The sequence below is a fragment of the Pseudorasbora parva genome, chromosome 4 (genome assembly GCF_024679245.1).
Source record: "Pseudorasbora parva isolate DD20220531a chromosome 4, ASM2467924v1, whole genome shotgun sequence".
Taxonomy (NCBI): domain Eukaryota; kingdom Metazoa; phylum Chordata; class Actinopteri; order Cypriniformes; family Gobionidae; genus Pseudorasbora; species Pseudorasbora parva.
The window spans coordinates 39,683,551-39,710,445 of record NC_090175.1 but is presented as its reverse complement, the minus strand read 5'-3'; the positions used below and the strand labels follow the sequence as shown (position 1 = coordinate 39,710,445).

The following is a 26,895-nucleotide window of genomic DNA, read 5'->3' as shown; positions in this document are numbered from 1 at the left end:
GGGGTAAACGGCTGTCTTTCAAACTCCCTCTGCACGCGATAGGATAGCGCTACAAACAACCAGAGCACCGTGAAGCAGAGCTAGTTGACAGATTAAACTTTCGCCGTTTCTTCTGAAGAATGACTTCAGTGCCGCTTTTTTGTTCTTTTCTCAGAAAAAAAAGCTTAACTCCAATTCTTCCTGAGTCGCGGTCAAAGCTGATTCGAAAGACCGCCGTAATAATGTTAAGCCCCACCCACTGACTCTAAACACGATGTGATTGGCCCGACCAGAGTTTGGTTTTTACAGCTCAGAAGGAATTGAGATTTACAATTCCTAGACGATACTCGCGGCAGATTAGATTTGCTGCCACCTTGGTGCGTCTATATTTCTAGGCTACATATTTCACACTCTCCTTGTAATACCTATGTCATACCCATGTCATTATACACATCTGTGTCCTTATACGTCACAAAAACATGCCAACACACACACACACACACACACACACACACACACACACACACACACACACACACACACACACACACACACACACACACACACACACACACACACACACACACACACACACACACACACACACACACACACACACACACACCTTTGCATATCTTCAGACGAAATTAATATATTTTACAAAAAAAAAAGAAAAAAAAAAGACATTTTACAAAACAACTGCTCGTAATGTGCAGAGAGTTCCTCAGTCTGGCAGAGGCTCAAAAGTAAAAAGGGGCATCTACAAATCATTTATATATCATTTAATTTAAAATACAAATACATAAATCATATTTTTCTATGCTCAAAACTTAACATTCCCTCTCAGATGAATAAGGTTGCATTGTTCTGTTTTGCATTGTTTTGTACTGTATGTGTGTGACATACATACAGCCCAGCAGATGGCGCTGGCTCTCTTAAGCCCAGAGCGAGATGAAGAGAGAAGCAGACATGAAATCGTGTAAGCAGAGAGAGCTGTCATGAAGTACAGCTGGGGTATTTAAAGGGACTGGACTGCGAGCCCACGATCGCACTTCACTGAGGTATTTCTAATCAATGGACGTGACAACGCACAGATGTTTTATACGTACAGAAGTAGCTTCATCTTGCTATTATGGGCTCAGAGAAGAACTTTGACATCGACACTAGTTGACATTTAATATGGTCACTCTAGCAGCTAATGAGCTAACTGTAAATAAACCTATGTGAGTACAGTAAACAGTATAGTTCGTACGATACAAATCATAACGCATAGAGTTTACACTTATGCGACGAAATTGTATCATTTCACCTTTATCTAGCCCGTCTTTTCGGGTTTATGTTTTATCAGCAGATTAAGGGAGTAGGCCTGCATTAAAACTCATGCAACTAGACGTTTATTAATGACAGCCTCGCGCTTGCTGCATTGTGTATTCACATTGAATTAAGTGCCAAATAGGGATGATTAAAATGGCACAAATACGAGTTAATGGTGCATTTCGTCATATGTATGCTGTTAATTCACATTGCTTGTTTTATGTCTAAGAATGCGTAGTCAGGTGATTTGTCTGCGTACAGTTCATATCAGTGTGTATCCAGACTCAATTCATTGTATGAAAAGAATTACATTGGCTATACAGTCAGTCATATGCACGTAAGCTGTTGGACCTTTGTAACATCCAAACTGGGTTGAACTCAATATTTGTGCTTGTTTTATTGTGAGGTCTAATTGCAACAGTGTGCTCTGTAGGTAGATCCTCTGGGAGGCAGGAGAGAGAGGTCAGGATGGCAGGTGTTGGGGAAAGTACCATGGCTAACCCTGCCTGTAAGATCATGACCTTCAGACCTAGCATGGAGGAGTTTAAGGACTTCAACCAATACCTGGTTTATATGGAATCTCAGGGAGCACATCGTGCTGGCCTAGCCAAGGTTGGTATGTTTGAATGTTTATGAATGCATCATGTGATGGATAGTAAAAGCTCACATCTGTAATGTATAATAATAATAATATTAATACAGTAAAATTGTAATAATGAGATATTATATATATATATATATATATATATATATATATATATATATATATATATATATATATATATATATTTGTTGCAAGAAAAAATATGTGAACCACTTCCAGAATCTGTGAAATGTGAATAGGTTTAACTAAATAAGAGATATCATACAAAGTGCATTTTATGTTCAAAAGTTTATGAACCATTGATCCTCAATACTGGTGTGGTTTCCTGGATGATCCGCGGCTGTTTTTTTGTTTTGTGATGGGTGTTCACAAGTCCCATGTTTGTCCTGAGCAGTTAAACTGTCCAATGGTCTTTAGAAAAATCCTCCAGGTCCTGCAAATCCTTCAGTTTTCCAGCATCTTTTGCATATTTGAACAGTCCCCAGCAGTGACTATGATTTTGAGATCCATCTTTTCACATTGAGGACAAATGAGTCCTCAAGCACAACTATTAAAAGGTTCACACATTCACTGATGATCCAGATGGAAACACAATTCATTAAGATCCAGGGGGGTGAAAACTTAATGAATAGATCAAGGTAAATTGTACTTAATTTCATCAGTGAATGTTTGAACCTTTTTTAATAGTTGTTTGAGTCCCTCAATTGTCCTCAGTGTGAAAAAATGGATCTCAAAATCATAGTCACTGCTGGAGAGGGTTCACATAGGCAAAAGATGCTGGGAAACTGAAGAACGTGCAGGAACTGGTGGATTTTTTGAAGAACATTGTGCAGTTTAACTGCTCAGGACAAACAAGAGACTCAAGCAATCATCAGAAGAAAAAAAACTGGTAAGCTGGTAGCTAGTGCAATACAGCCTTTTTGTAATGTATTAAGCTCTATGCAGTAAACAGAATTTGCACTATGCACAATTAGGTCATTTTTTGCAGGGCTAATAAAAAAACTAACAAAAGGTATTTAGTCATAATCATCAGCTACAAAACTGAAAAGCATCTCTTGTGGTATGAAAGTACAAAATAAATAGTGAAGAATAAAACTTGCAGATGTTAGTTATCTTTGCACATTCATTACATTCGGTGACAATGCTGGATACACAAGATACCATCTACATTTGAGTCTACTTCATCTTTCCACGAGGAGACAGTAATTGAAGCGGCACCTGAGGCTTCCCATTTCCAAGACACGGATATTTGATCACTGGACAGTAGTGGGGAGAATTCCACAACACAAATCGGCACAACGCTGAAGGATTTTGTCTCATTATAACAGCGGAAAACGCTTAAAATACCGCTAATAAATTATGGTCATACAGATAAGAGTAAGACATTATTTGAAACCTATTTTTATGTGTGCACTACAATAAAAACAAAACTTTGCTCATTAGTGAAATAAAGAAAACAAAACAGGATGCAGCTTTCTGCTGTCCCGGCTTTCTTTTCTAAGTTAGTGGATTGTGTCACAAAAATTAGAACATGAAGCTGTTGTGTGCCATCTGAACTCTTGTTTTGGGTTGGTGCATAATTTTCTCTTCCTCTTCTGCTCTTTTTACTGTTGTGGCGGTTAGCAAACAGCGTTTGCATTATCATGTGCACCCCTTTCTGGATTGGAGGGTGGATTGCCTGTGACTGACTGTATTCTTTTGCCTTACTATGTGCATTGAGCCACAATGGTTCAGGGTTGAATACAGAGTTGAATACACCCCTAACATATGTGTTTTTCTGTGGCCCTAATTGTTACATTTGATCTTAATTATTTGCACAGGTGATTCCACCCAAGGGCTGGAAGCCACGCCGCAATTACGATGATATTGATGATTTTGTCATCCAAGCACCTATTCAGCAGATGGTAGCTGGCCAATCAGGACTCTTCACCCAGTACAACATCCAGAAGAAACCACTCACTGTGCAGGAATTTCGTAGACTGGCAAACAGTGACATGTAAGTGACAAACACAAACGTGCACATATCTGGTTCAAAGTAACATGCTGTTATTCTACTCTAACTACATTTAAACACAGTAGGTGTATGCCGTATATATTCATTGTGGAGCATGCAGATTAGCGATAAGGCAGGTTGTTGTAGGTATCAGTTTTGTATTGTACTGCAAATTCCAGAAATTCCAATTTCATAAAACGCCATTAAGTTTATAAAGGCCTGTAATTTAACTCTACCTAGTTATTTTATTTATTGTTATGTGCTGGACTTCTAATGCACTCTGTAACGAGTTCTTTTAAATGATGGATTGACCTATATTCGTTAAGGCCATCTGGAGATGTGTGATTTACCTACTCAGGTACTGCACACCTCGCTACCTGAACTATGAAGACCTGGAGAGGAAGTACTGGAAGAATCTCACGTTTGTCTCACCCATCTATGGTGCTGATGTGAGCGGCACACTCTATGATGAGGTGAGGATGCAGGTGGAGCACAGCTCTTGTTCATTGAACGTCCGGCGTATTGTACCAAATGGAAAGCATGTCTGTTATAACAAAGGATAACCAAGGATAATGTTCTTGACTGGTTGCAGTTCAAAAAGAGGATTAAAAAAAAAAGCACTGGTACTTCGTTATTAAATCGATATCGATACAATCACTATTAATACTACATCACACTACAATATAGTCTATTATGCTCTTACAACTGTTATTTTTATAAAAATAATTTAACATTATTAACTCTCACGCAGGCAATGTGTACTACAGGATACATAATCTTTAGTCTCTTTTAGGAGGCAAACTAAAGAATTTTTCATCCAGTACTGTTGTCAGTATCGAGTATGTTGTGAATCAAGTTTTTGGTGCTCATTTGGTCAGTTTTACTTAAAGCCAACACTCCCGCCCATGGTGCTGTGCATTCTGATTTTGTAGAAAGTAGGCATCTATTAATCTTACTTTTTTCAGCAAAAAAATGCAAAACAACTGCTAATATTAATTGTGAACATTGTCTTAAAGGTGGGGTAAGGGCTATCTGGTAACCGTTGTTGGTATTTCAAATCACCAAAACAAACACGCCCCTACCCCCAAAGGGTCTCGCCCCTATTTTGATAGCTCCGCCCCACACATGCATAACCCAGGCAACAACTATGGCAGAATCTGTGTGTAACTTAATCCAGGTTGAATATTCAATGAAAAAGTCATCCCTTCTGTCACAAAAACACAAACCGTTCTCATAAAACAACTCGATAGTACACAAGCAAGACAGTCCAGCTAACGACATATTACAATGAGAAGATTAGAGTCATAGCAATCACAAAATCACAAACTGTTCTCATGAACAACTCTATAGCACGAGCCGACAGTCCAACTAACGACATATTACAATTATGACAAGATTAGAGATAGCATCAAACTGTTCTCATGAACAACTCTATAGAACACAAGCACGACAGTCCAGCTAACGACATATTACAGTTATGACTGGATAAGGGTAATATAGATCATGAAAAGAGTAAACAAACATATATTAGGAGTATAGTATCTTACTTGTCGGAGACATTGTGTGAGCTGATGTTTGAAGCACACAGTGAGGAGATTTAGATGCTCCATACGGTGTGGAAATGAACGGATCTTTATCATCGCTGAAGTGAGCCACAATACGATCGCAAATGGACTAACAAGCGAACATGACACACGAGCATAGTCAAGCAGCATATATTAGACTAGTTGTCGGCTAATGTCTGTCATGTGTGACTCGTGTGTTTTGAATAATGACGTGCACAGAGGGAGAGCGAGCGCTCTTCTCACCATCAATAGTAGGCACGCCCCATACCTGCTGATTGGCTACAAGTTTGTTATTCCACTCGGCCCGTTTCCTATTTCTAAAACGGTTTTGAAATAAGACTTACCCCACCTTTAAGTCTTATTGTTTAGTCTTATTGTCTTAAGACACGAAACTATCGGTTTCTGTGAAAAACCAAACAGTGTTTATAATTTTTTTATCTCATGACAGACGAATCCTATCTAATATTCCCAATGCCATTACTTCCACCAAAGAAGGTCAAAACTAGATAGTTTCACACAGCTCATTTTATGGTAGAACTGGGGTGTCCAACCCTGCTCCTGCAGGGCTACCTTCCTGCAGAGTTTTATATTTTATAAAGCTATATTTTAGTAGCTTTTAGCAATAGTTTATTTAATTAAGAAACGCTTAAATGCATTTATTTAATGCATTTAAGAGTATTATGAGTATTTAAAATGGGAGTGTGTTCAGTAGAATATTATTTAGTATTCATTCAGTTAATTTAGTTTTTTTTTTTTTTTTGCTGTGATTGAAATTATTGTGAAATCATTATTAAGTATTGTGAAATGTCACTGCTTTGAAATATACAATAATGAATTACCAGGATATTTACATGGTATTTTAAGATAAATCTGAGTACACACACACACACACACACACACACACACACACACACACACACACACACACACACACACACACACACACAGTAATTAGGGAAATGAACATGCAGCATATCCAAAAAGTCTGAATTGTGCCATATAGTTGATATACTATTACTGCCCCTTTTATCTCAGGACATTGACGAATGGAACATTGGGCACTTAAACTCTATCTTGGATGTAATCGAGGAGGACTGTGGTGTGTCCATTCAGGGAGTAAACACGCCCTATCTGTACTTTGGAATGTGGAAGACCAGCTTCTCCTGGCACACAGAGGACATGGACCTCTACAGCATTAACTACCTGCACTTTGGCGAGCCAAAATCCTGGTAGGGCTCGGATGGGTTTTCTGTGTTTCTTTAGCATGCATATCTTTTAGGACTTTTTTTTACTTTTTCTTAAGGACAGGGCTCCAGACTGCCACCAAATGGTTACATTTTGCTATCAAAATTTGAGAGTGTGCAACTGAATTTTACATCCAGTTGCACGTGAGACCAGTAAATTTGGGTGTGTTTTTTCAATAGATCACTCCAATTACATGCTCTCTAGAATGCTATATTTGCTAACGTGACACACATGAGATCTATTTAAACAATACGGTCACTTTTTTATTTGTTTTACAGTTTTTATAGAAGTACATGACTCAAACGTAATCAAGTCATTTTATTTACAAGATAATACAAACACAAAACCAGTGCTTACCCTGTACAGTAATCGTTTAACCATCAGCCTATGTTATTACACTGTTTTTATTACAATGTTAAAGTGTACATTTCTTTCTTTTTATCAAATATGGCAAACTACACGAGCCAAGCTCTACCTGTTCGCTATTAGCATCGTTCAACAACTGGTTTATGTTAATTTCAAAAAATACATGTACCAGTTCATTCAATTTGTTTATGAACTAGATATCTTGTTCAGACTCAAGTGTCTCGGTGAGGAAAGGGTGTATTCGTTCACTGAATTCAACAAATCACATGCTCCGTCACATCTCATATGAAACTCTATTCGCTCGAGACTTTATCATTGAGTATTTATTAGTAATACAGTGGAAATTAGCATGTTGATTTATGGTGTGCGCCCCTAAATTTTCTGGTTGTGCCCCTAAAATTTTCAGTTGGGGGCCACTGTGCTCCTAGTGAAAAATGTTAGTCTGGAGCCCGGCCTAAGGACCAGGAATTTTTTCTATTTATTAATACATAAATATACTAATTCCACAGGTATGCCATCCCTCCAGAACATGGAAAGAGATTGGAGCGTCTTGCTATAGGTAAAAAGTTTAAAGTAGAGCTATTAAGTTGTCTTTTAAAGGAATGTGCAGCATACAGTGTGTTGTACTGGGTGTGATAAATGTGTCTTTGTCTTTAGGTTTCTTTCCTAATAGCTTTAAAAGCTGTGAGGCGTTCCTGAGACACAAGATGACACTGATATCCCCCTCTGTACTAAAGAAATACAGCATACCATTTGATAAGGCAATCCACAGTCTTTTGGAATCAATTTACAACTATTTTAGTTTTAAGAATAATGTTGCTGTGCCTCAGTTCTCCTTGTATGTTTTCACAATAAATTGTTATATTATTATAGATAACACAAGAAGCGGGGGAGTTTATGATCACATTTCCCTATGGTTACCATGCTGGCTTCAACCACGGCTTCAACTGTGCCGAATCCACCAATTTTGCCAGTATCCGGTGGATTGATTATGGAAAAGTGGCTACGCAGGTACTAAGAAGCACTTAAAGGGTTGGTTAGTTCACCCAAAAATGAAAATTCTCTGATTAATTACTTACCCTAATGTCGTTCTAGACCCGTAAGACAAAGATATTTGTGTTGAAATCCGATGGCTCAGAAAGGCCGTTAATGTCATTTCCACTCTCAACACCAAAAAAAGGCACTAAAGATGTCGTTACAAAGCCCACCTCACTACAGTGATTCTACAATCATTTTATGAAGCGACGAGAATCGTTTTGTGGGCAAAACCCCCCTCGAAATAATGACTTGTATAGTGATGGGCAGATTTCAAAACAAAGTTTCAAACAATTATGAATCAGCATATTGATTCATGATTCGGATCGCATCATACTGCCAGAATGCTGAAATCATGTGACATTGGCGATCCGAATCATGAATCAACACTGATTCATAACATTCAAAACTTTGTTTTGAAATCGGCCCATCACTATAAAAGTTATTTAAAAAAAAATTTGCGCACAAAAACTATTCTCATCGCTTCATAAAATTATTGTAGAGCCGTTGTAGTGTGATAGACTTTTTAACAACGTCTTTAGTGCCTTTTATGAGTCTTGAGAGAGGAAATGACATTGGTGTCAATGAAGGCCTGTCTGAGCCATCGGATTTCAACAAAAATATCTTCATTTGTGTTCTGAAGATGAACAAAGGTCTTACGGGTATCAAACAACATTAGGGTAAGTAATTATTGATAGAATTTTCATCTTTGGATGAACTAACCCTTTAATAATAGCTGTTGCTGATGTAAATCTGGCAACTTCATGTTACTGTTCCTTCATCTACAGCTGGTGAAGTTTCATACTTTACTTTTGTGGAAAATCTGTCCTCTTGCAGTGTACATGCAGTAAGGACATGGTGAAGATCTCCATGGACCCGTTTGTCAGACGATTCCAGCCGGATCGCTATCAGGCTTGGACACAAGGCAAAGATCCATGTTCATTGGATCACATCCTGGCCACACCCAGCACCACACCTGAGCTGCAGAGCTGGCTTCAGAGACGTCGCAGGAAAGCACCCTCCACCACAAGGTATTGTCAGGGTTTCAACAAGGGTTGCTATAGCAAATATTAACATATACAACCATCTTCTATGGTCAGTCTTCACAGTATTTCAGGTCAACTACAACAGTTTGAGCAACAAATAAGTATATTAATAGTCAGCCTGAAAAGGAGGGTGCGAAGGTCTTTTTTTCAATCTATTGTATAGACGAGTGAAACGTCTTCTGTAATGAAAAAAAAAGTAGGACAGGGCTAGATTTCGCCCTCTGGATCGTTGGAAGTTGGCTGTTGCAAACTAAATGGAGCCAGATCTGAATGCTAGTTTACAGTCAGTTGTGGATGATTAGTCCCACCCTCTGTCGGGACGTACATCATGAAGAGAACAGATGCCGTTTCGAGGGGGAGGGGAGGTTAACATTTTTGATTAAAGATAACGAGTGCACCTGAATTTTAAAAAAGTAATGATGTGCATATATATAAATTAATGTATGATAAGGCAGTGGCTGTTTCCACTGAGTGCATTTCCTATTTAAACTAATATTTATCAAAAACTGATTAGAGATTTTCAAAATGTCAAAAGATTTGTTAGGGATTTAGAGTACAGGAGAACCTGGTTAGATAAAGAATTATTATGGAAAGTTTCTGTCTAATAAATTAATTGTAAAAGCTATAAAAAAGCCACTGTTGAACAGCAAACAGGCACTTGAAGCTGCTTGTCTCTTAATCTCAAGAGTCTGTTCAGGCTGATCTTATTTTTTCTCGTTTGGTAAAGAGTGACATTATTTACAAGGTAAAAAAAGATTACCAAAATATGAAAATAAATGCGTCAAAGAAAACCGGGCAAGGCTTAGACATGTAGCAAAACAAAGGAAGCTTCAGAATTTTGAAATTCTGGTGGCTAAATGTCAGAAGAAATATGGTTTAACTTATGAGGCAGTGTACAGAGTATCCCATATTGATGCATTTGTAACCATTGAGATCTTCAGTTTTCAGTGTTAATAAAGAAGCTGAGATGATTTCCAACATACATTTTATCTGTTTGTTGTCATCTTGTTTTTGTTTTGTTTATGTATTCAGCTCCCACATCTATTGAATCCTTTTTTGTGTTTTAGAAAGCGTTGTTTTGCCTTACATAAGACGCAAAAACTTTTTTACCTCTTGCCTATTAAAATTAGTGCAAATATACTTAATAGTGTCTAGAAATGAGTGGATTCTAACCTAAGTGCACCTGTGCTAGCGCTTTAGACCATGTGCTCAGAATGTTAAAATGGGGCCCATAGAGTCAGTATGATGCCAAATTCCCAAATGTCTTCTATGAGCATTCAAAAACCCCAAAACATCTTTGATGCAAAGGTCAATCACTATAGAGATTATTTGTAACACAAAATGTTTGTTGTGGGTGGCAGTGGCTCAGTCGTTCATGTAGGTTGTCTACAAATCGGAAGGTTGGTGGTTCAATCCCCGGTTCCACCTGACCAAGTGTTGAGGTGTCCATGAGCAAGACACCTAACCCCAGCTGCTCCCCATGAGCTGGATGGTGCCTTGCATGGCTGACACCGCCATCGGTGTATGAATGAGAGTGAGAATGGGTAAATGTGAGGCAATATGTAAAGCATTTTGGATGGCCATAGGTCTGTTGAAAGCGCTATATAAATGCTGCCCATTTACCATTTTACCAACAGGCTCAATTCACAATCTTGGACAGTGGGTGATTTTCTTTTTTTTCTTTGTATCAACAGTCTCCATTATCCACGCACATGCTCCAAACGATTGAAGACTATGGACACCACACCAGTGAGGGGGGGTAGTCGGAGGAGTAGAGGGGCATCTTTAACATCAAAAGACAAGGAAGACGAAGACCCAGTGAAACATCAAAAAGAATCGCAGTACTCAACCGAATTAAAAGGCTAGTATCTCTACAATTTTTTTTAAGCTCACAATACATTCCTCAAATACACACATCCGAGCATTTGTTTGCATTTGTTTTCTGATTCAGAAATATATTTTTGTTTTCTGTGGCTTTTATTCTTGAATATAATCTATGATTTGTTAACACACTCACATTTGTGTTTGACAGTATCCGTATCAGACAGCATTTTGTTTTAGTTATCCTCAGCAAGTATGCATTAAATTGATCAAAAGTGATAGTAGAGTTAATTATAATACAAATGATTTCTATGTCAAATAAATGGTGTTTTTTTTTTTAACTATCCATCAAAGATTTCAAATAATGCATCACAGTTTCAAAATTGATAATAAGATCAAAAAAGATGTTTTTTGTGCACCAAATCAGCATATTAAAATAATTTCATGGGACACAAGACCGGCATAATGGCTGCTGAAATTTTGCAAGCTTTGCAATCATATAAATAAATGACATTAAACAAAATGCAGGTGCAACACCTACAGTCTGTGTATAGCTTAGCTTTATTGTTTCGTGACACTTGTTTTGTCTTTTTTTAGGGCTCACTGGTCCATGTCGACAAATGTGTGTTGTTAAAGTAACACGAGTGGAGAGTGACTTACTGTCTCACTCTACCACACACTTCAAAGATGCTTCACCTGAGCGACTCTCGACCTCTCCACTTACCTCCACATCCAGTCAAAATAACCCTGATCCAGGTCACGCAAGCTCCCAGACGTCTGTAAATTTAGATGAAGGTCGAGTATCCACAAACACAGTCTCCACCGCACAGCCTGGGCCTGAGCCAGCCTCAGAGAATGACATCACTGTGGCTGTGACTCTGGACTCTGAAAGAACTGCTGAAAGTCCTAATCAAACAGACTGTGAATCTGTCTCAGAAATAAGAACATCTTTAGTTCCTGTGACCCATTCACAGAGACATAGCTCCACTAGTGCTCCGGTTTTATTTTTGGAAAGTGATTCCCAACAGGCTAAAATTGAAACGGAAGAGCCGGTAGCAGATATCTTGACTGAGAGCAGCATTGATTACGGCACATCAGCACTTTACAAGGAGCAGAGCTCTTTCCGTCTACACTCTGCTCTTCAGGATTCAGAAACCTTGGAGAACAGAACAAACTTTGAAATCCAGACTGCTCCTTTTTGTGAAATGCCTCTTTTAATGCCTGAGCTCACAGAAGAGAGAGTCAATCCTCACTCTCTCGCACCTGAAATGCCCTCGCTGACTCTTGCTGTAAGACCCGACAGCGCAAATCTCAGACTTCACAGTCCGAGCAGTCCTGCACCTGTTCTCCATCTGGAAAAATCACACTCCCCTCCTGTTATAACAGATGATGTGGAGACTTGTTCTAAAAAAGCTTGTCCTAATTGGCCAATTGTAACCCAAGAAAGTGTGAGCCAATCGCATAACTCAATCTCAGACACGTTTATAGCAAAACCAGCATCTCCTCGTTCTTTTGTGGCACAGTGGGAAACACCAGAGGAGTCCAAACACACATGCCCATCCACAGACCTGAACACTCAACATGAGTCCATTTCGCAGTTTAAAATCACTACTCACAGTATTTTACAACGTTCTACAATAGCAGACATGGATTTTATAGGTGTCCGCAACTCTGAAATGACCGTTAACTCAGCAGAAGGAAAGGACAAACAAACTTCTATTTCTCTTGAAGAGCAATCCAGCTCACTCACGTCCTCCCAGGGCCCCTTCGTGGAGTCTAAACCCTTCACCATTTGGAAAAACCTCAGCTCCCAGAATCCCGCGGTGCTAATTGAGAGCTTGCAGCCCGAGCTGGTAATGGGTCTTACCACAGGTGTAAGCAGTCTCACAGAATATGCACATGACACTCTGCCCTACACCATGTGGTCCGAATCAGGGTGCCAACAAGAAAAGTTCCCAGATTCTCCAAACTCTTCACCATGCACCCAGACCTGGACCAACCTAGAGCCCATTCCTATGCAGTGCTCTGGTGCAGATGTTGCTCTGAACACCCCCATAGAGCTCAAGCAGCAGAACGTCGAGATGGAACCAGCTGAAAGTTGTCTGCTCAGGGAGCAGACATGCTCTCAGGAACCTCAGGAGGAAGAGTTTAAAGGGCAGGAGTATTACGAAGGTGTGAAGTCAGAGCATGATGGGTCTGTGAGCGACTCTGATTCGTGTGAATCGGGAGATAAAGGTGCTGACAGTAGCAGTGAATCCAGTGAGGAGAATGCCATGAGTGATCCTGAGTATGTGGAAACAGGCCTGGAGCCAGGGGAAGTCTGTACTGTGAGTTCTGGTGCTATACCATGACAAGCAATACATCCTGTATTCTACAGTATTTTGTTCTGAGCTTCGACTGCAGTGACAAGACATTTTGCCAATTTATATCTGTTTTTTTAATGTATATTTGATTTTTTCTGTTATTATTTATGGTGTTTTTCTCAACTCAACACATTTTTTGTTGCAATGTAAGACTTTGTGTCTTGAGCAATGCATCCTTGCTAATTTATTAGAATTGTTCATTTTATTGACCCTGAACTTTTTAATGGTAATGAATGTCAGTTTGGTGTGAATAGATTTTTTGAGATAGATTTTATTTCTGTACACATAAATCAGAACACTTACTTAATCACTGTTCACACCTTCATGCCTTGTTAACAAAGTTTAACAGTGTCAAAGCATTAACAGATGTGCACATACTGTATATACACATGTACAATAAAGGAGAATTCATATTTTTGGAAAGTGTACTGTCTCTTTCACTGATCTCTTTGTCTCTCTTTTTTTTGCTCTCATAGTATCACATGCAAACTGTTAAGAAGACTACCAAGAGTTGGCGTCACCCCCTCAGAAAGCCCACCGCAAGAGCAGTACCCAGTGCTGTGAAACAGCAGGCTGCCAGCGATGACGGTGGATGTTTAACCGCTTTTATTTTATGAGCAATACATAGCTTATAATTATGGATGAAAACAATAAGAACAGTAACAAATATGTTACTCTTATTTGTAACATATTGTAATGGTTTTAAAAATGCATACCATTTATTAAACTGCATGTTTTTGTAGGACAGAATTACACTGCTAATGCGTCATAATCATTCTGTTTGTGATATTTTTGTACAAATTTGGCCATTTTTGTTTTTCAGCGTTCCGTCCTATGCAAGCATGCACTTTTAAAAAGTTGTGTCAAGTTAAAGAATTAATCATACTCAATTAGCATGTTCGATTAACAGCCCTAGTGTAAATATTTATTTGTGTGTGTGTCTCAGAGACTGTAGAGGAGTGTGAAACTAAAGAAGAGGAGCCAGAAACTGAGGAATGGGCAAAGCCTTTAGTGCATCTGTGGCAGCACAGAAAAGCTCATCTTCAGTATGAACGAGAGTACAACACAACTGCAGCTCAAACTGCTCCACACTGTGCTGTCTGCACCCTTTTCATGCCATACTATCAGGTAACTTATGTAGACAGATTCTATTGTCTCGCTATCACCAGACCAAGCTCAATTTAAGATTGAACATTGGTCTGGGGAGTCTGCTCTGCATTTTCTACTGCACAAGTGGTGTGATAAACGAGTATTATTCAAATGACTCTGTATGCAATTGGATAGTCCTTCAACCAATTAGACCACAAGAGGCGACGACCCATCGCTTCTCTATCCGTCATCATGTTACACCCATTAATAGCACGCCAGGTGGATAAGTCAGTCTGTGATTGGTTCCCGCAATATTGTAACAGAAGCAATAGAAATGAATGTACAGGTTTCCAGACTGAGCTGCAGGGCGAAATCAAATCGCCGGCAGATCAGGCTGGGTTTACCAGTCTACAGATAGTAGGCACTAATCTGGTTGTGTATTTGTGCTTTGTGATGCAAAAACATGATTTGTTGTTTTTTCATCTATTGTCTTGGTTTTTTTTTACTCTCACAGCCTGAAAATTTAGAGGAAAGAAGGCAGGACATCTTAATAAATGCTGCCACAGAGTCTCAGGGGTCATGTTCACAGGAGGCAGGCTTGAGATCGCGACCTCTGATCCCTGAAATTTGCTTTGCATACCAGGAGGGCCCATGCCCTTCAAACACACTACTGGAGGAGGATGGATCCAGTCCTCTTCTGGCCTGCAACAGTTGCTGCGTTCAAGTTCATGCCAGTACGTCACTGAGATCACCCAACAACACAATTAACAAATGAAAAGTCCTCGAATATCATGATCCACTGGCAAGGGAACCCTTTTATAATATATAAATAAATATGAAATAATTTAAAACCAAAAGGCTGTAAGGTTTTTATTTTTTAAAGTATATTATGCTCAAAACACAGTAAAACAATTCAGATGTAATTTATACGTGTGATGGCAAAGCTGAATTTTCAGCATCAATTATTCCAGTCTTATTCAGAAATTATTCTAATAGGGTGATTTAGTGCTTAAGAAATGTTTCTCATTATTACCAGTGTTGAAAAATCTGTGCTGATTAATATTTTTGTAAGTAAATTACCTTTTTCAGGATTCTTTGATAAAAGAAAGTTTAAAAAAGGCATGTGTTTGATATAGCAATGTTCTGTAATAATTTAATAGTCTTTACTATCACTTCTGAACAATTTACTCCATCCCTGCTGAATAAAAGTATTAATTTGTTTCAACATTTTTAAGGTTTTAAATATAAAATATTAATTTATTGTATAAAGACCCATTTATACTATGCATACTATATTAATAATTAATTTACTTTATTTTATTTGACAAAATGCTATTTATTAAACTACATCATTGGTAATTAATTTTATAATTGTTACAAATAATTTTATTTTATATAATATGAGGTATGTTTATATAATATATACTCTTTGAAGAAAACACTTTTACTTCAATTACATTTTTTGTGCCATGCTTTAGGGCAATTCATGAAATAAAATAATTAAATTAACATAATTTTAGAGAGCAGAATTCTGTATATGTTTTAAAGATATTATTGTGCTAAATGTAATAATTAATATCTTAAGCACACATTAAGTTTGACAACGTTGAAAAATACATGTTGTAAAAGAATATATAGCTTGGCATAGTCGAGAAGGTAACAGTTTGACTGGTCTACAGGTTGCTACGGTGTTTCTGTTCATGATGTTGGCCCAGTGTGGACATGTGACCGATGTGTGAATGGAGACCTGGCAGCTGTACGTAATTATGCAGTCAGTCGACATTTACTGTATCAGCTTAATTTATGGACTATTTATATGTTTGCTTGCCTGATATCTGTCTGTTTTGTTTATGTTTTATACCAGGGGTGCTGTTTGTGTAACCTAAGAGGTGGTGCATTAAAGAGAACCTCAGATGACAGGTAAGCTCCCTTACTTAGATACCTTAATACTAATAGTGTTGTATTAAATACAAACAGAGCACAAGACTGAGTATGCTTTTACACACATTCTCCAGTATTTCATATATTTTCCAGTATTTCATTATAGACAGTGTAAGTAAATAGAAGTTCAGCAAAGCCAGTGTGTTCTTAGATATTGGTGAATGATTCAAGCGTCTCATGAACTATACGTGCTGCAGGTGGGCCCATGTGATGTGTGCTGTGGGTCTCCCTGAGGTGAAATTCATAGATGTGGTGGAGAGGGCTCCTATTGACATCAGTGCCATACCAGTACAGAGATATAAACTGGTGAGTAACACATACACACACACACACACACACACATACACACGTTTTTGAATACGTGTTTTTGGACTCTCTATAAGAGTAGTATATGGTACAAACTTTATATTATATTCCCCTACCCTACCCCTAAACCTACCATCACATAAAATGCATTTTGCATTTAAACAAACAAAAAAAAAACACTGTTTAGTTTTATTTTTAAGGCATTTGGTAAGCCAACATAAACAATGCTTACATTGTAATACCCATGTCAGGATATGCATCCTCATAAACCACAAATACCTGTACGCACGCACGCACGCACGCACGCACGTATATATATAAATTTATATCCCATTCGCATATAAATGCGTAATTAACTCTAGAAATTGCTGCACAAATTTTTTCAATGCCAGAAATACTGTTTACAGTTCTAGGAAGTTTATGTATGCTTCTGTAGTGAGCCAGGCCATTCCCCTTTCGCTATCCTGCCCTTGCACACTGCACCCCAACCTTTGAGCTATCCATCCGTCATCACCACCTTTCTCAGAGAAACTGCCTCCAGAACAGTCTCTGATTTGAGAAATGTGTGATCCCTCCAGTGACGGTCATCAGTCCCAGAAGACGTAAACATAGTTTAAACGGGACCTTCTTCCCTTTCTATAAAAACAATTGAATTGACCTGATGCACTCCTCCAACAGAAACGCTTGATACAGGTCTGAGTTTAGTCTGGGTAGATTATCACTTATGTTGGCAACAACAGCTTTTGGTCTAATTTATTTTGAAACCTAAGTTTTCTAAATGAGACACAAGCACATTTTCTAGTTCCACCTGCTGCCATGACAGAGCAGATCATCCAAATAAGCTGGCACACTGAGACCCGCTATTTTCAGCAGAATCAGAGCTGCTTCGACACATTAGCTGAACACTCTCAGTCAAGTCAAGTCAGCTTTATTTATATAGCGCTTTTACAATGATGATTGTTTCAAAGCAGCTTCACAGTGTTAAACAGGAAAATATTGCAACAAAATTTGATTTGGCTGTGCGTTCGTTCTGGAGAAAACGGTGATGTCATCAGCTCATTTCAATATATCACATAGAGACAATGTGGGCAGATCAGTGATATAGTTGATATAGTTCATTTATTAATTCATTTTATTTGGATATTTAGTTAAAAACTTAGATCAAAATTTTAGTGTCCCCAACTGAGCAAGCCAAGCCAAAGAAGACCGTGCAAAGGAACCAAAACTCTAGCAGGACATGATGGAGAAAATTAACCTTGGGAGAAACCAGACTCAGTCGGGGTGCCAGTTCTCATCTGGTCTATCAACACACTGTGTATGATTATTATTCTGGTAAATTTACAGGTCAGAAATCATATTAGATCGAAATATTCGAAAGTTCGAGGTATCATGCAAGAAACGGGTTTATTGATGATGACGCGTCGATTACATAAAAATATGAATATTTGAAGAATCGGAGTCACCCAAGGCTAATGAGAACCCGAAAAGGAGTGCCTTGATAGGCAATCCTGAGGAATTTTTGGTGTGCTGTGTTGAGACTTATCTGAAAATATCCATACTTTAGATCGAATGACGTAAGCCATTGCTTAGGATGAATAAAGTGCTATAACACCCTTAGCATCCACTTGTGCTTTTTGACGTGTTGTTTGAGGTTCCGCAAATCCAGAATGGGCAGAGTCCCACCTCCCCAAGTCAATGGGGTCAAGTACATCTTGGGAGGCAAGTTTCAAAAGCCTCTCCATCCTTTGTGAGCAAGTCGCACTGTTGACTGCAGCAACGAATAGAGATTTAAGCTCTACAGGGTCATCAAGGAACTCCTTCTCTGACAAGCCTGACAGACCCAACCACAGGGCTCTTTCACCCATCACGGCCAAGCCCCTCATTCATCAACTCTCTCCAGCTGGTCCTGAACTGCTGAACTGTGTTGCGTTCATCTTATTATCAATCGCTCCAGTGACCTAGCTCAGCTCCCACAACACTCGGCCCGGCTCTGTTAATAATCGCATCCATGAACATGATTTATGCCCACGTCCAAGCCTATTCTTTTCCACCTGCTGTGAGGTGAAGACCATATGTCCCAAGATTTTGCAGTCAAACTTGTCGTCATCAAACTACACCTTTGTTTTGAATAGATGACCTCTAGCGAATGAAAACGTTACATAGTGCACCATTAAGTTACATGTTTAAGTATAAAGACAGTAGAATGGAGCCTCATACAGTCCCTGACAAAAGTCTTGTCGCTTATCTATTTTCTAGAAATACCTGATATTAACCTGACTTTTAATTAATTAATTGGTGTTAGAAATAGCTCATATGAAAAGCTAAAACACTCCCAAATGATGTTTAATGCACTGAAATAAATAATGTTCACAGAAAAAATATTTATCATTTAATCAAGACGGAAAGGTCAAATTTTGGCAAGACAAGTTTTGTCGCCTATACAGAAATTGAACAAATTTACAGCAAATACAAAAATATTTCAGCAAATTAAGTTGTGGTGCTGTGAGATCCAAATTTAATATCTTGTATGACTGAGCTTGAAGGACTGCATCCATTCGGTTTGGCAAGCATTCATACAATTTATTGATGAAGTCATCAGGAATAGCTAAGAAAGCAGTCTTGCATGCCTCCCAGAGTTCATCAATATTCTTTGGTTTCGTCTTCCATGCGTCCTCTTTCATCCTACCCCACATATGCTCAATGATGTTCATGTCTGGTGATGGGGTTGGCCAATCCTGGAGCATCTTGATCTTCTTCGCCTTGAGGAACTTTGATGTGGAGATGGAAGTATGCGATGGAGCACCGTCCTGCTGCAGACTTAGGCCTCTTTTATGGTTGGGAATATAAGAGGTAGCTAAGATTTCTTGGTATTTTAGACTATTGATGTTGCCTTCCACCCTGCAGATCTCTCGCACACCCCCACACTGGATGTAACCCCAGACCATGATTTTTCCACCACCAAACTTCACTGTTTTCTGGGTGAATCTCGGATCCATTCTGGCTCCAGTAGGTCTCCTGCAATATTTGCGGCGACTGGTGTAATTCAACAGAAGATTCATCTGAAAAATCCACCTTCTGCCACTTTTCCAGCGTCCATCCTTTTAGCAAGCTGTTGGCCTTGGCAAATGCCACATGGTTTTTCAATTGTCTTTTGTTTAGTGCTGGCTTCTGGGCACTGATTCGACCATGGAGGCCATTTCGAGACAGGAACTTCCTCCGGGACTTCAGATGACCAGGTCTCGTGGAGCTCTGCTGCAGTGGAAAATGGGCTGGCCTTGGATTTTCGAGCCAACAAACGGTCCTCTCGAGCAGTTGTCTTGCGGGGTCTGCCTGACCTGGGCTTGTCAAAAACGTCTCCAGTCTCTTCAAATCTTTTTTTTTTATCCTCTGTACTTGACGCTGAGACACATTGAAGGTGTCTGCCACATCAGCAGTGGATCTGGTCTTCAGCCTCTTGATAATCAAAACTTTAGTCTCTGGGTGAATCTTAGGCATGTTTGCAGAGGTCTAGTTGCAGTTGATGTGAAGGTCTAGCGTACTGGGGTTCTTTTTATACACACTTGAGACCTAATTGATCCATTATTAGTCACAGGTGAAGCTCATATGACAAGGTGACAACACTTACAGTCTTGTTCAAAATAATAGCAGTACAATGTGACTAACCAGAATAATCAAGGTTTTTAGTATATTTTTTATTGCTACGTGGCAAACAAGTTACCAGTAGGTTCAGTAGATTGTCAGAAAACAAACAAGACCCAGCATTCATGATATGCACGCTCTTAAGGCTGTGCAATTGGGCAAATAGGTGAAAGGGGTGTGTTCAAAAAAATAGCAGTGTCTACCTTTGACTGTACAAACTCAAAACTATTTTGTACAAACATTTTTTTTTTCTGGGATTTAGCAATCCTGTGAATCACTAAACTAATATTTAGTTGTATGACCTCAGTTTTTTAAAACTGCTTGACATCTGTGTGGCATGGAGTCAACCAACTTGTGGCACCTCTCAGCTGTTATTCCACTCCATGATTCTTTAACAACATTCCACAATTCATTCACATTTCTTGGTTTTGCTTCAGAAACAGCATTTTTGATATCACCCCACAAGTTCTCAATTGTATTAAGGTCTGGAGATTGGGCTGGCCACTCCATAACATTCATTTTGTTGGTTTGGAACCAAGACTTTGCCCGTTTACTAGTGTGTTTTGGGTCATTGTCTTGTTGAAACAACCGTTTCAAGGGCATGTCCTCTTCAGCATAGGGCAACATGACCTCTTCAAGTATTTTAACATATGCAAACTGATCCATGATCCCTGGTATGCGATAAATAGGCCCAACACCATAGTAGGAGAAACATGCCCATATCATGATGCTTGCACCTCCATGCTTCACTGTCTTCACTGTGTACTGTGGCTTGAATTCAGAGTTTGGGGTTCGTCTCACAAACTGCCTGTGGCCCTTGGACCCAAAAAGAACAATTTTACTCTCATCAGTCCACAAAATGTTCCTCCATTTCTCTTTAGGCCAGTTGATGTGTTCTTTGGCAAATTGTAACCTCTTCTGCACATGCCTTTTTTTTAACAGAGGGACTTTGCGGGGGATTCTTGAAAATAGATTAGCTTCACACAGACGTCTTCTAACTGTCACAGTACTTACAGGTAACTCCAGACTGTCTTTGATCATCCTGGAGGTGATCATTGGCTGAGCCTTTGCCATTCTGGTTATTCTTCTATCCATTTTGATGGTTGTCTTCCGTTTTCTTCCACATCTCTCTGGTTTTGCTCTCCATTTTAAGGCATTGGAGATCATTTTAGCTGAACAGCCTATCATTTTTTGCACCTCTTTATAGGTTTTCCCCTCTCTAATCAACTTTTTAATCAAAGTACGCTGTTCTTCTGAACAATGTCTTGAACGACCCATTTTCCTCAGCTTTCAAATGCATGTTCAACAAGTGTTGGCTTCATCCTTAAATAGGGGCCACCTGATTCACACCTGTTTCTTCACAAAATTGATGACCTCAGTGATTGAATGCCACACGGCTATTTTTTTGAACACACCCCTTTCAACTAAATCAACTAATTGCCCAATTGCACAGCCTTAAGAGCGTGCATATCATGAATGCTGGGTCTCATTTGTTTTCTGAGAATCTACTGAACCTACTGGTAACTTGTTTGCCACGTAGCAATAAAAAATATACTAAAAACCTTGATTATTCTGGTTAGTCACATTGTACTGCTATTATTTTGAACAAGACTGTATGTCTTTGCAAAAATTGACTCAATGGGCTTTACCAAGCTGTGAATATTAGAATACTTTTTGAAAGTTTAGTTTTTCACTGAAACATTATCACAAAATCTGGTGGGATTAAAATGAGCCATTTCTTGTAAAAAAAATCTTGATTAGAAATATATTTCAGCGGCACTTTAGGTCAATTTGTACACAAGCGACAAGACTTTTGTCAGGGACTGTACTGTATAGAAAAACTTCGCTGTAACAAATAATGCACTGCTATGCAGAAGAGGCCGTAAGGCTAATGGGCAAATGATCATGAGGGGGAGAAGTACATTAACACATTCTCCTCAAATCATCTTGATCTAATAGTACCTAGATTGTATTATACTTTAATGTTTTGTGCCACGTCGAATTCACACGTAAACTACGTAAACGGATTTCTGAAGTACTATGTCAGTAAAGAGTTCTACGGATATTCATTGAGCAATACACCGGTAACTAAGATTAATAAATGCGTTAGAAGTATTATTTATTGTTATTTCATGTTTACTAGTGTAGCTATCTAATGAAACCTTATTGAAAGTGTTACCTGAATGTTTCTTACACTGCTCTTTCAGTGTTTTAACATTGGGATTCATTATTGTGTTATCATATATGTACTCTCTCGTTCTCTGTCTTTGTAGAAGTGTATATATTGCCGTAACAGGATAAAAAAGCTGTCTGGAGCATGTATTCAGTGCTCATGCGGCCGTTGCCCCACCTCTTTCCATGTCACCTGTGCACATGCTGCTGGAGTGCCCATGGAGCCTGATGATTGGCCATATGTGGTTTTTATCACCTGTCACAGACACCAGTCACGGAGCTCCAGTGCTGTGAGTACACTCACTGCTGCAGTACTTCCGGGCAATTCAGATAATATATCTAAAATTAAAAGTTAAAAATAATAACACCATACACCTTGAATACATATTTTTCAAAACTTAATTTTTTTCGACTTTATTTTCCTACTATATTCTCTATATTTAATACATATATTTATATATATGTACATGTTTTTTGTTTTGTTTTGTTTTTTACAAAAATTGGTAACACTTTACAATAAGGTTTCATTAGTTAATGCATTGAAAAAAATGTTGAACAAAACATTTGTTACAGTATTTATTCATCTTTGTTAATGTTAGTTAATAAAACTACAGCCGTTCTTTGTTTGTTCATGTTAGTTCACAGTGCATCAACTAATGTTAACAAATACATCTTTTGATTTTTTTTATGAAACCTGAAAAAAAAGTGTCCCTCCATTTAAAAGTCCACGTAACCAAATCTTAAAAAAAAAGATATGTAAATAGAATCTACATGAATCAAGTGATTAATCACTGTAGTCTTCAGAAGGCACAATAACTTTATTTGATGAACATATTTTTTATTTAGGCTTTTACTCACATATAAACAATGATCAACACACATACATAGAGTAGAGATGCACCCATATAACATTTATTTTGGCCGATGCTGATAAACCGATAATGTTTTAAATTTGAAAGCCGATATATTGGCTGATAAATCTTAATCAAAAATGTTATATATATATTTTGAGAGCCTGATTAAAAAAAAAAAGGTCTCGCCATTAAAAGCCATATCCAAAGGACACAATTATAATGTTTTCATTATAATTTAATATAGCCTGTATGACAGACTTGCGCTGCACATGTTGCACTTAAGGGGATAGTTCACACAAAAATGAAAATGTGATGTTTATCTGCTTACCCTCAGGGAATCCAAGATGTAGGTGACTGTTTCTTCAGTAGAACACAAATAAAGATTTTTAACTCCAACCGTTGCTGTCTGTCAGTTGTATAATGCATGTGAATGGTAACATGAGATTGAAAAAAATGCACATACAAATCCATATTAAACCCTGCGGCCTACGGCGTAATTTACGCATGCGGTGGAAGTGATCTCTCACACGTATCTCTAGTAGTTGTAGATCGTAGTTGTGTGGATTTGCATGTGCATGTTTTGTTACTCTCATAGATTTTGTTACCCTTCATATGCATTATATGACTGACAGACTGCAACGGTTGGAGTTAAAAATCTTAATTTGTGTTCTACTGAATAAACAAAGTCACCTTTTATCTTGGATCCCCTGGGGGTAAGCAGATGAACATAAAATTGTCATTTTTGCACTGTAATTTTTTTTTGTTGGTTTAACTTAATTATGCCTTAATTTTGAGTTGATACAATGAAGGTAATATGTTTAATAAATAGAAACTCAAAATATTATTGTATTTGAACTACATAAAAAATTTGATAAATCATGAAAATAGCACTATTTGGCATGTTTCACTGCATCATCAGAAATAAAACACACACAATTACCCAATATGCTTACAAAATCTTTTAATAATATTTTAATAAAGGTTGTCAAATCTCAAAAAATGTTCATTGTATTAACTCAATTTTAATTTCAATGAACTCAAAATGTTAAGGCAACCAGGTAACTTTTTTTCTAAATAATTTTTTACAGTGTGGGTGAACTATCACTTTATCTTTTTTTTCCTTTTTTTGAAGAGATTTCAATTTAAAGTGTGAAGACTGAAGTGTCTCAGCCGAAGGAAGTAATCCATTATTTATCAGCTTTAATATGTTGGACACATTTTCTTATCAGGCCAATAACATTAACATATATCAGCCTATACCTATACTCTGTTATATTCTGTTATATACATATATTGTGCATCCCTTACATCATGGGTGGGGAACGCTGATCCTAGCGGGCCAGTGTCCTGCAGAGTTCAGCTCCAACCCTAATCAAACACACCCGAAGCTAATCAAGGTCTTCAGAATTATTAAAAATACAGGAAGGGTGGGTGTTTTTATTCAGGGTTTGAACTAAACTCTGCAAGAGAGTGGCCCTCCAGGATCAACGTTCCCCACCCCTGCCTTACATAGAGCACATCAAATATTATAAATAAAGCTCAAACATGCTTGACTGACACATGAGAACCAATGACGTTTGTTCTTGTGAGTAATGCAAGAACGCTCAAGCTTCCGCAAGAACCAGTAAGATTTGTTTTCGCAAATCAACCAAGTCTGGTTGAGCTTCCATTTATAAATAATTTCTTATAAATAAATAAAATTATACGAAAAAAATAAAAAACTGTCACATAATTGACCATTTAACATCAATAATTTTTTGTCCCCTCAGAAAGCGAAAGTTAGCAGAAGTGAATTAGAAGTGGGCCAGACAGTGATCTCCAAACACAAGAATCTTCGTTACTACAGCTCACGTGTTACCCAGGTCACGGCCCAAACATTCTATGAAGTCATGTTCGATGATGGCTCGTTCAGCAATGATACATTCCCTGAAGACATTGTAGTGAGTGTTTCTATCACTGCTAGCCATTAGTTCTAATTAATAATCTGTGGCATGCTTTTATCAAACTGATTTATGCAAACAAACTTAAACATACATATTATAAGCTTACAAAGTTGTCAGCTTATAAACTTATTTTTCACAGAAAGTTCTCCTGCTTTGGTATGAATGGGCAGAACATTTATCATTTTTAATCCTGGCGTGTGAGTGAAATCTTTTCTCTTTCACCCCGCAGAGCAGAGATTGTGCCCAGCTTGGACCTCCTGAAGTGGGGGAGGCTGTTCAGGTGAAGTGGCCTGATGGACTTTTTTATGGAGCCAAGTACCTTGGTTCAAACACTTCCTATATGTACCAGGTACACATACTCGTAGTCATTCTCTCAAGTACGGTTGCTTTACTACCCCTCTAATCATTCATTATGTCCTGTGCAGGTGGAATTTGAAGATGGATCCCAAGTATTGGCGAAGAGAGAGGACATTTATACACTGGATGAAGACCTGCCTAAAAAAGTGAAAGGTCGTTTGGTGAGTTCTCACTCACTGAATGCTTTCTTAAAAGGGTCAGTTCACCCAAAAATTAAATCACACTCATGTTGTTTCAAATCCTCAAGACTTCTGTTAATATTTGGAACACATCAAGATATTTAAACCTCTTGATTCATATGGATCACTTTTACGATGTCTTTTTATTTTTTTTGAAGCTTGACAATTTTTGGACTTTCAATGGGTGGACAAAAATGATGAGAAAATTCAGATATTGACTTTCTGTGATTTTCTTTGTGAATGTTATATTGATGTGTTTGCTTGTGTGCTTTGCAGTCCACGGCATCCAGCATGCGTTTCCAAGATGCGTTCTTCACCACACAAGGTGAAAGGAAAAGGCGACGCACTCCAAATTCTCGATTCCAGACGGATTATATCGCCCATATCAGCCCTCGAACCTTCGCCAGGATCTCAGAAACGCGCAGCAAAGCCAACTAATGGATGAATGGAGATAAAAGAGCCCTTGAATAACTAGAGGGGCTGTTTTCAATTGAGTTTGAAGATTGTATGTATATCAGTGAGATCATGAAGCGGAAGAAATACTGTGGTCTCATAAGTCAGGGACAAGAATGTTTTTCTAAATTAGAAGTTTTTCCTGTTATATTTCAGAGGTTTTTCTTGCCTCAAATGGTATTCTGTAGCATCGTAATCTTGTAATTTCCTCCCCAACACTGCTGAGACTAATCTCACCCGCATGCTTGTTTTTGTAAATGATTTGTCTTGTCATGCACCATTCCTAGTCACTGACACTATTAGTGTTGAGCTTAAAATGGTATAAATGCCAAATAAAAAAAGTTGCTACTGATGTCCAGCAAAGCACACGTCACATTTTACTTAAAATCATGAATTCTTTATTTATTTCGGGTTTTATTCTTTCTTTTCTATGTGGTGCTTACGGCTGTTGACAAAAATTAAAGATGTTTGCTTTGTGGTCTGTGCCTTGACCTCAGTTGATGAAATGCTTCACATTTATTTAAATTTTTTTTTTTAACCAGTTCACAAACAGAGGTCTGACTAGTAGTTGGTGAAAGAAATTAGGTTCAAGACAGTTGTGGATGGGTAATGGAGAGGCTATACTGAAAAG

The 26,895-nt window shown here is 38.2% G+C and overlaps 1 protein-coding gene across 6 annotated transcripts; it reads left to right on the top strand.

Moving 5' to 3' along the window:
• Nucleotides 1-900: 900 nt before the first annotated feature.
• kdm4c (lysine (K)-specific demethylase 4C) lies at nt 901-26,742 on the top strand. 6 transcript variants are annotated; one of them, XM_067441734.1, is made up of 22 exons: nt 902-1,040; nt 1,727-1,905; nt 3,718-3,893; nt 4,249-4,363; nt 6,491-6,684; nt 7,576-7,625; nt 7,724-7,827; nt 7,940-8,077; nt 8,939-9,132; nt 10,842-11,008; nt 11,566-13,295; nt 13,808-13,919; nt 14,278-14,459; nt 14,935-15,154; nt 16,100-16,176; nt 16,285-16,340; nt 16,559-16,667; nt 22,580-22,768; nt 25,102-25,272; nt 25,505-25,624; nt 25,701-25,793; nt 26,088-26,742. In XM_067441734.1, exons 2-22 carry the CDS (start codon nt 1,762-1,764, stop codon nt 26,247-26,249), a joined length of 4,503 nt encoding a protein of 1,500 aa, XP_067297835.1. In that variant the 5' UTR covers nt 902-1,040; nt 1,727-1,761; the 3' UTR covers nt 26,250-26,742. The 6 variants fall into 6 exon arrangements, with proteins under 6 accessions (XP_067297836.1, XP_067297837.1, XP_067297835.1 ...); XM_067441732.1 differs by having other exon boundaries at nt 25,701-25,828; XM_067441733.1 differs by having other exon boundaries at nt 932-1,040; nt 1,715-1,905; nt 25,701-25,828.
• Nucleotides 26,743-26,895: the final 153 nt, after the last annotated feature.

Bases quoted from the DNA above. Each gene is read 5' to 3' on its own strand.
- kdm4c (XM_067441732.1), top strand. From the start codon at position 1,762: ATGGCAGGTGTTGGGGAAAGTACCATGGCTAACCCTGCCTGTAAGATC. The intron at 7,828-7,939 runs GCAATCCACAGT...ATATTATTATAG, and splicing joins ACAGCATACCATTTGATAAG to ATAACACAAGAAGCGGGGGA. The intron at 25,829-26,087 runs GTCAGTTCACCC...TGTGCTTTGCAG, and splicing joins CTGAATGCTTTCTTAAAAGG to TCCACGGCATCCAGCATGCG.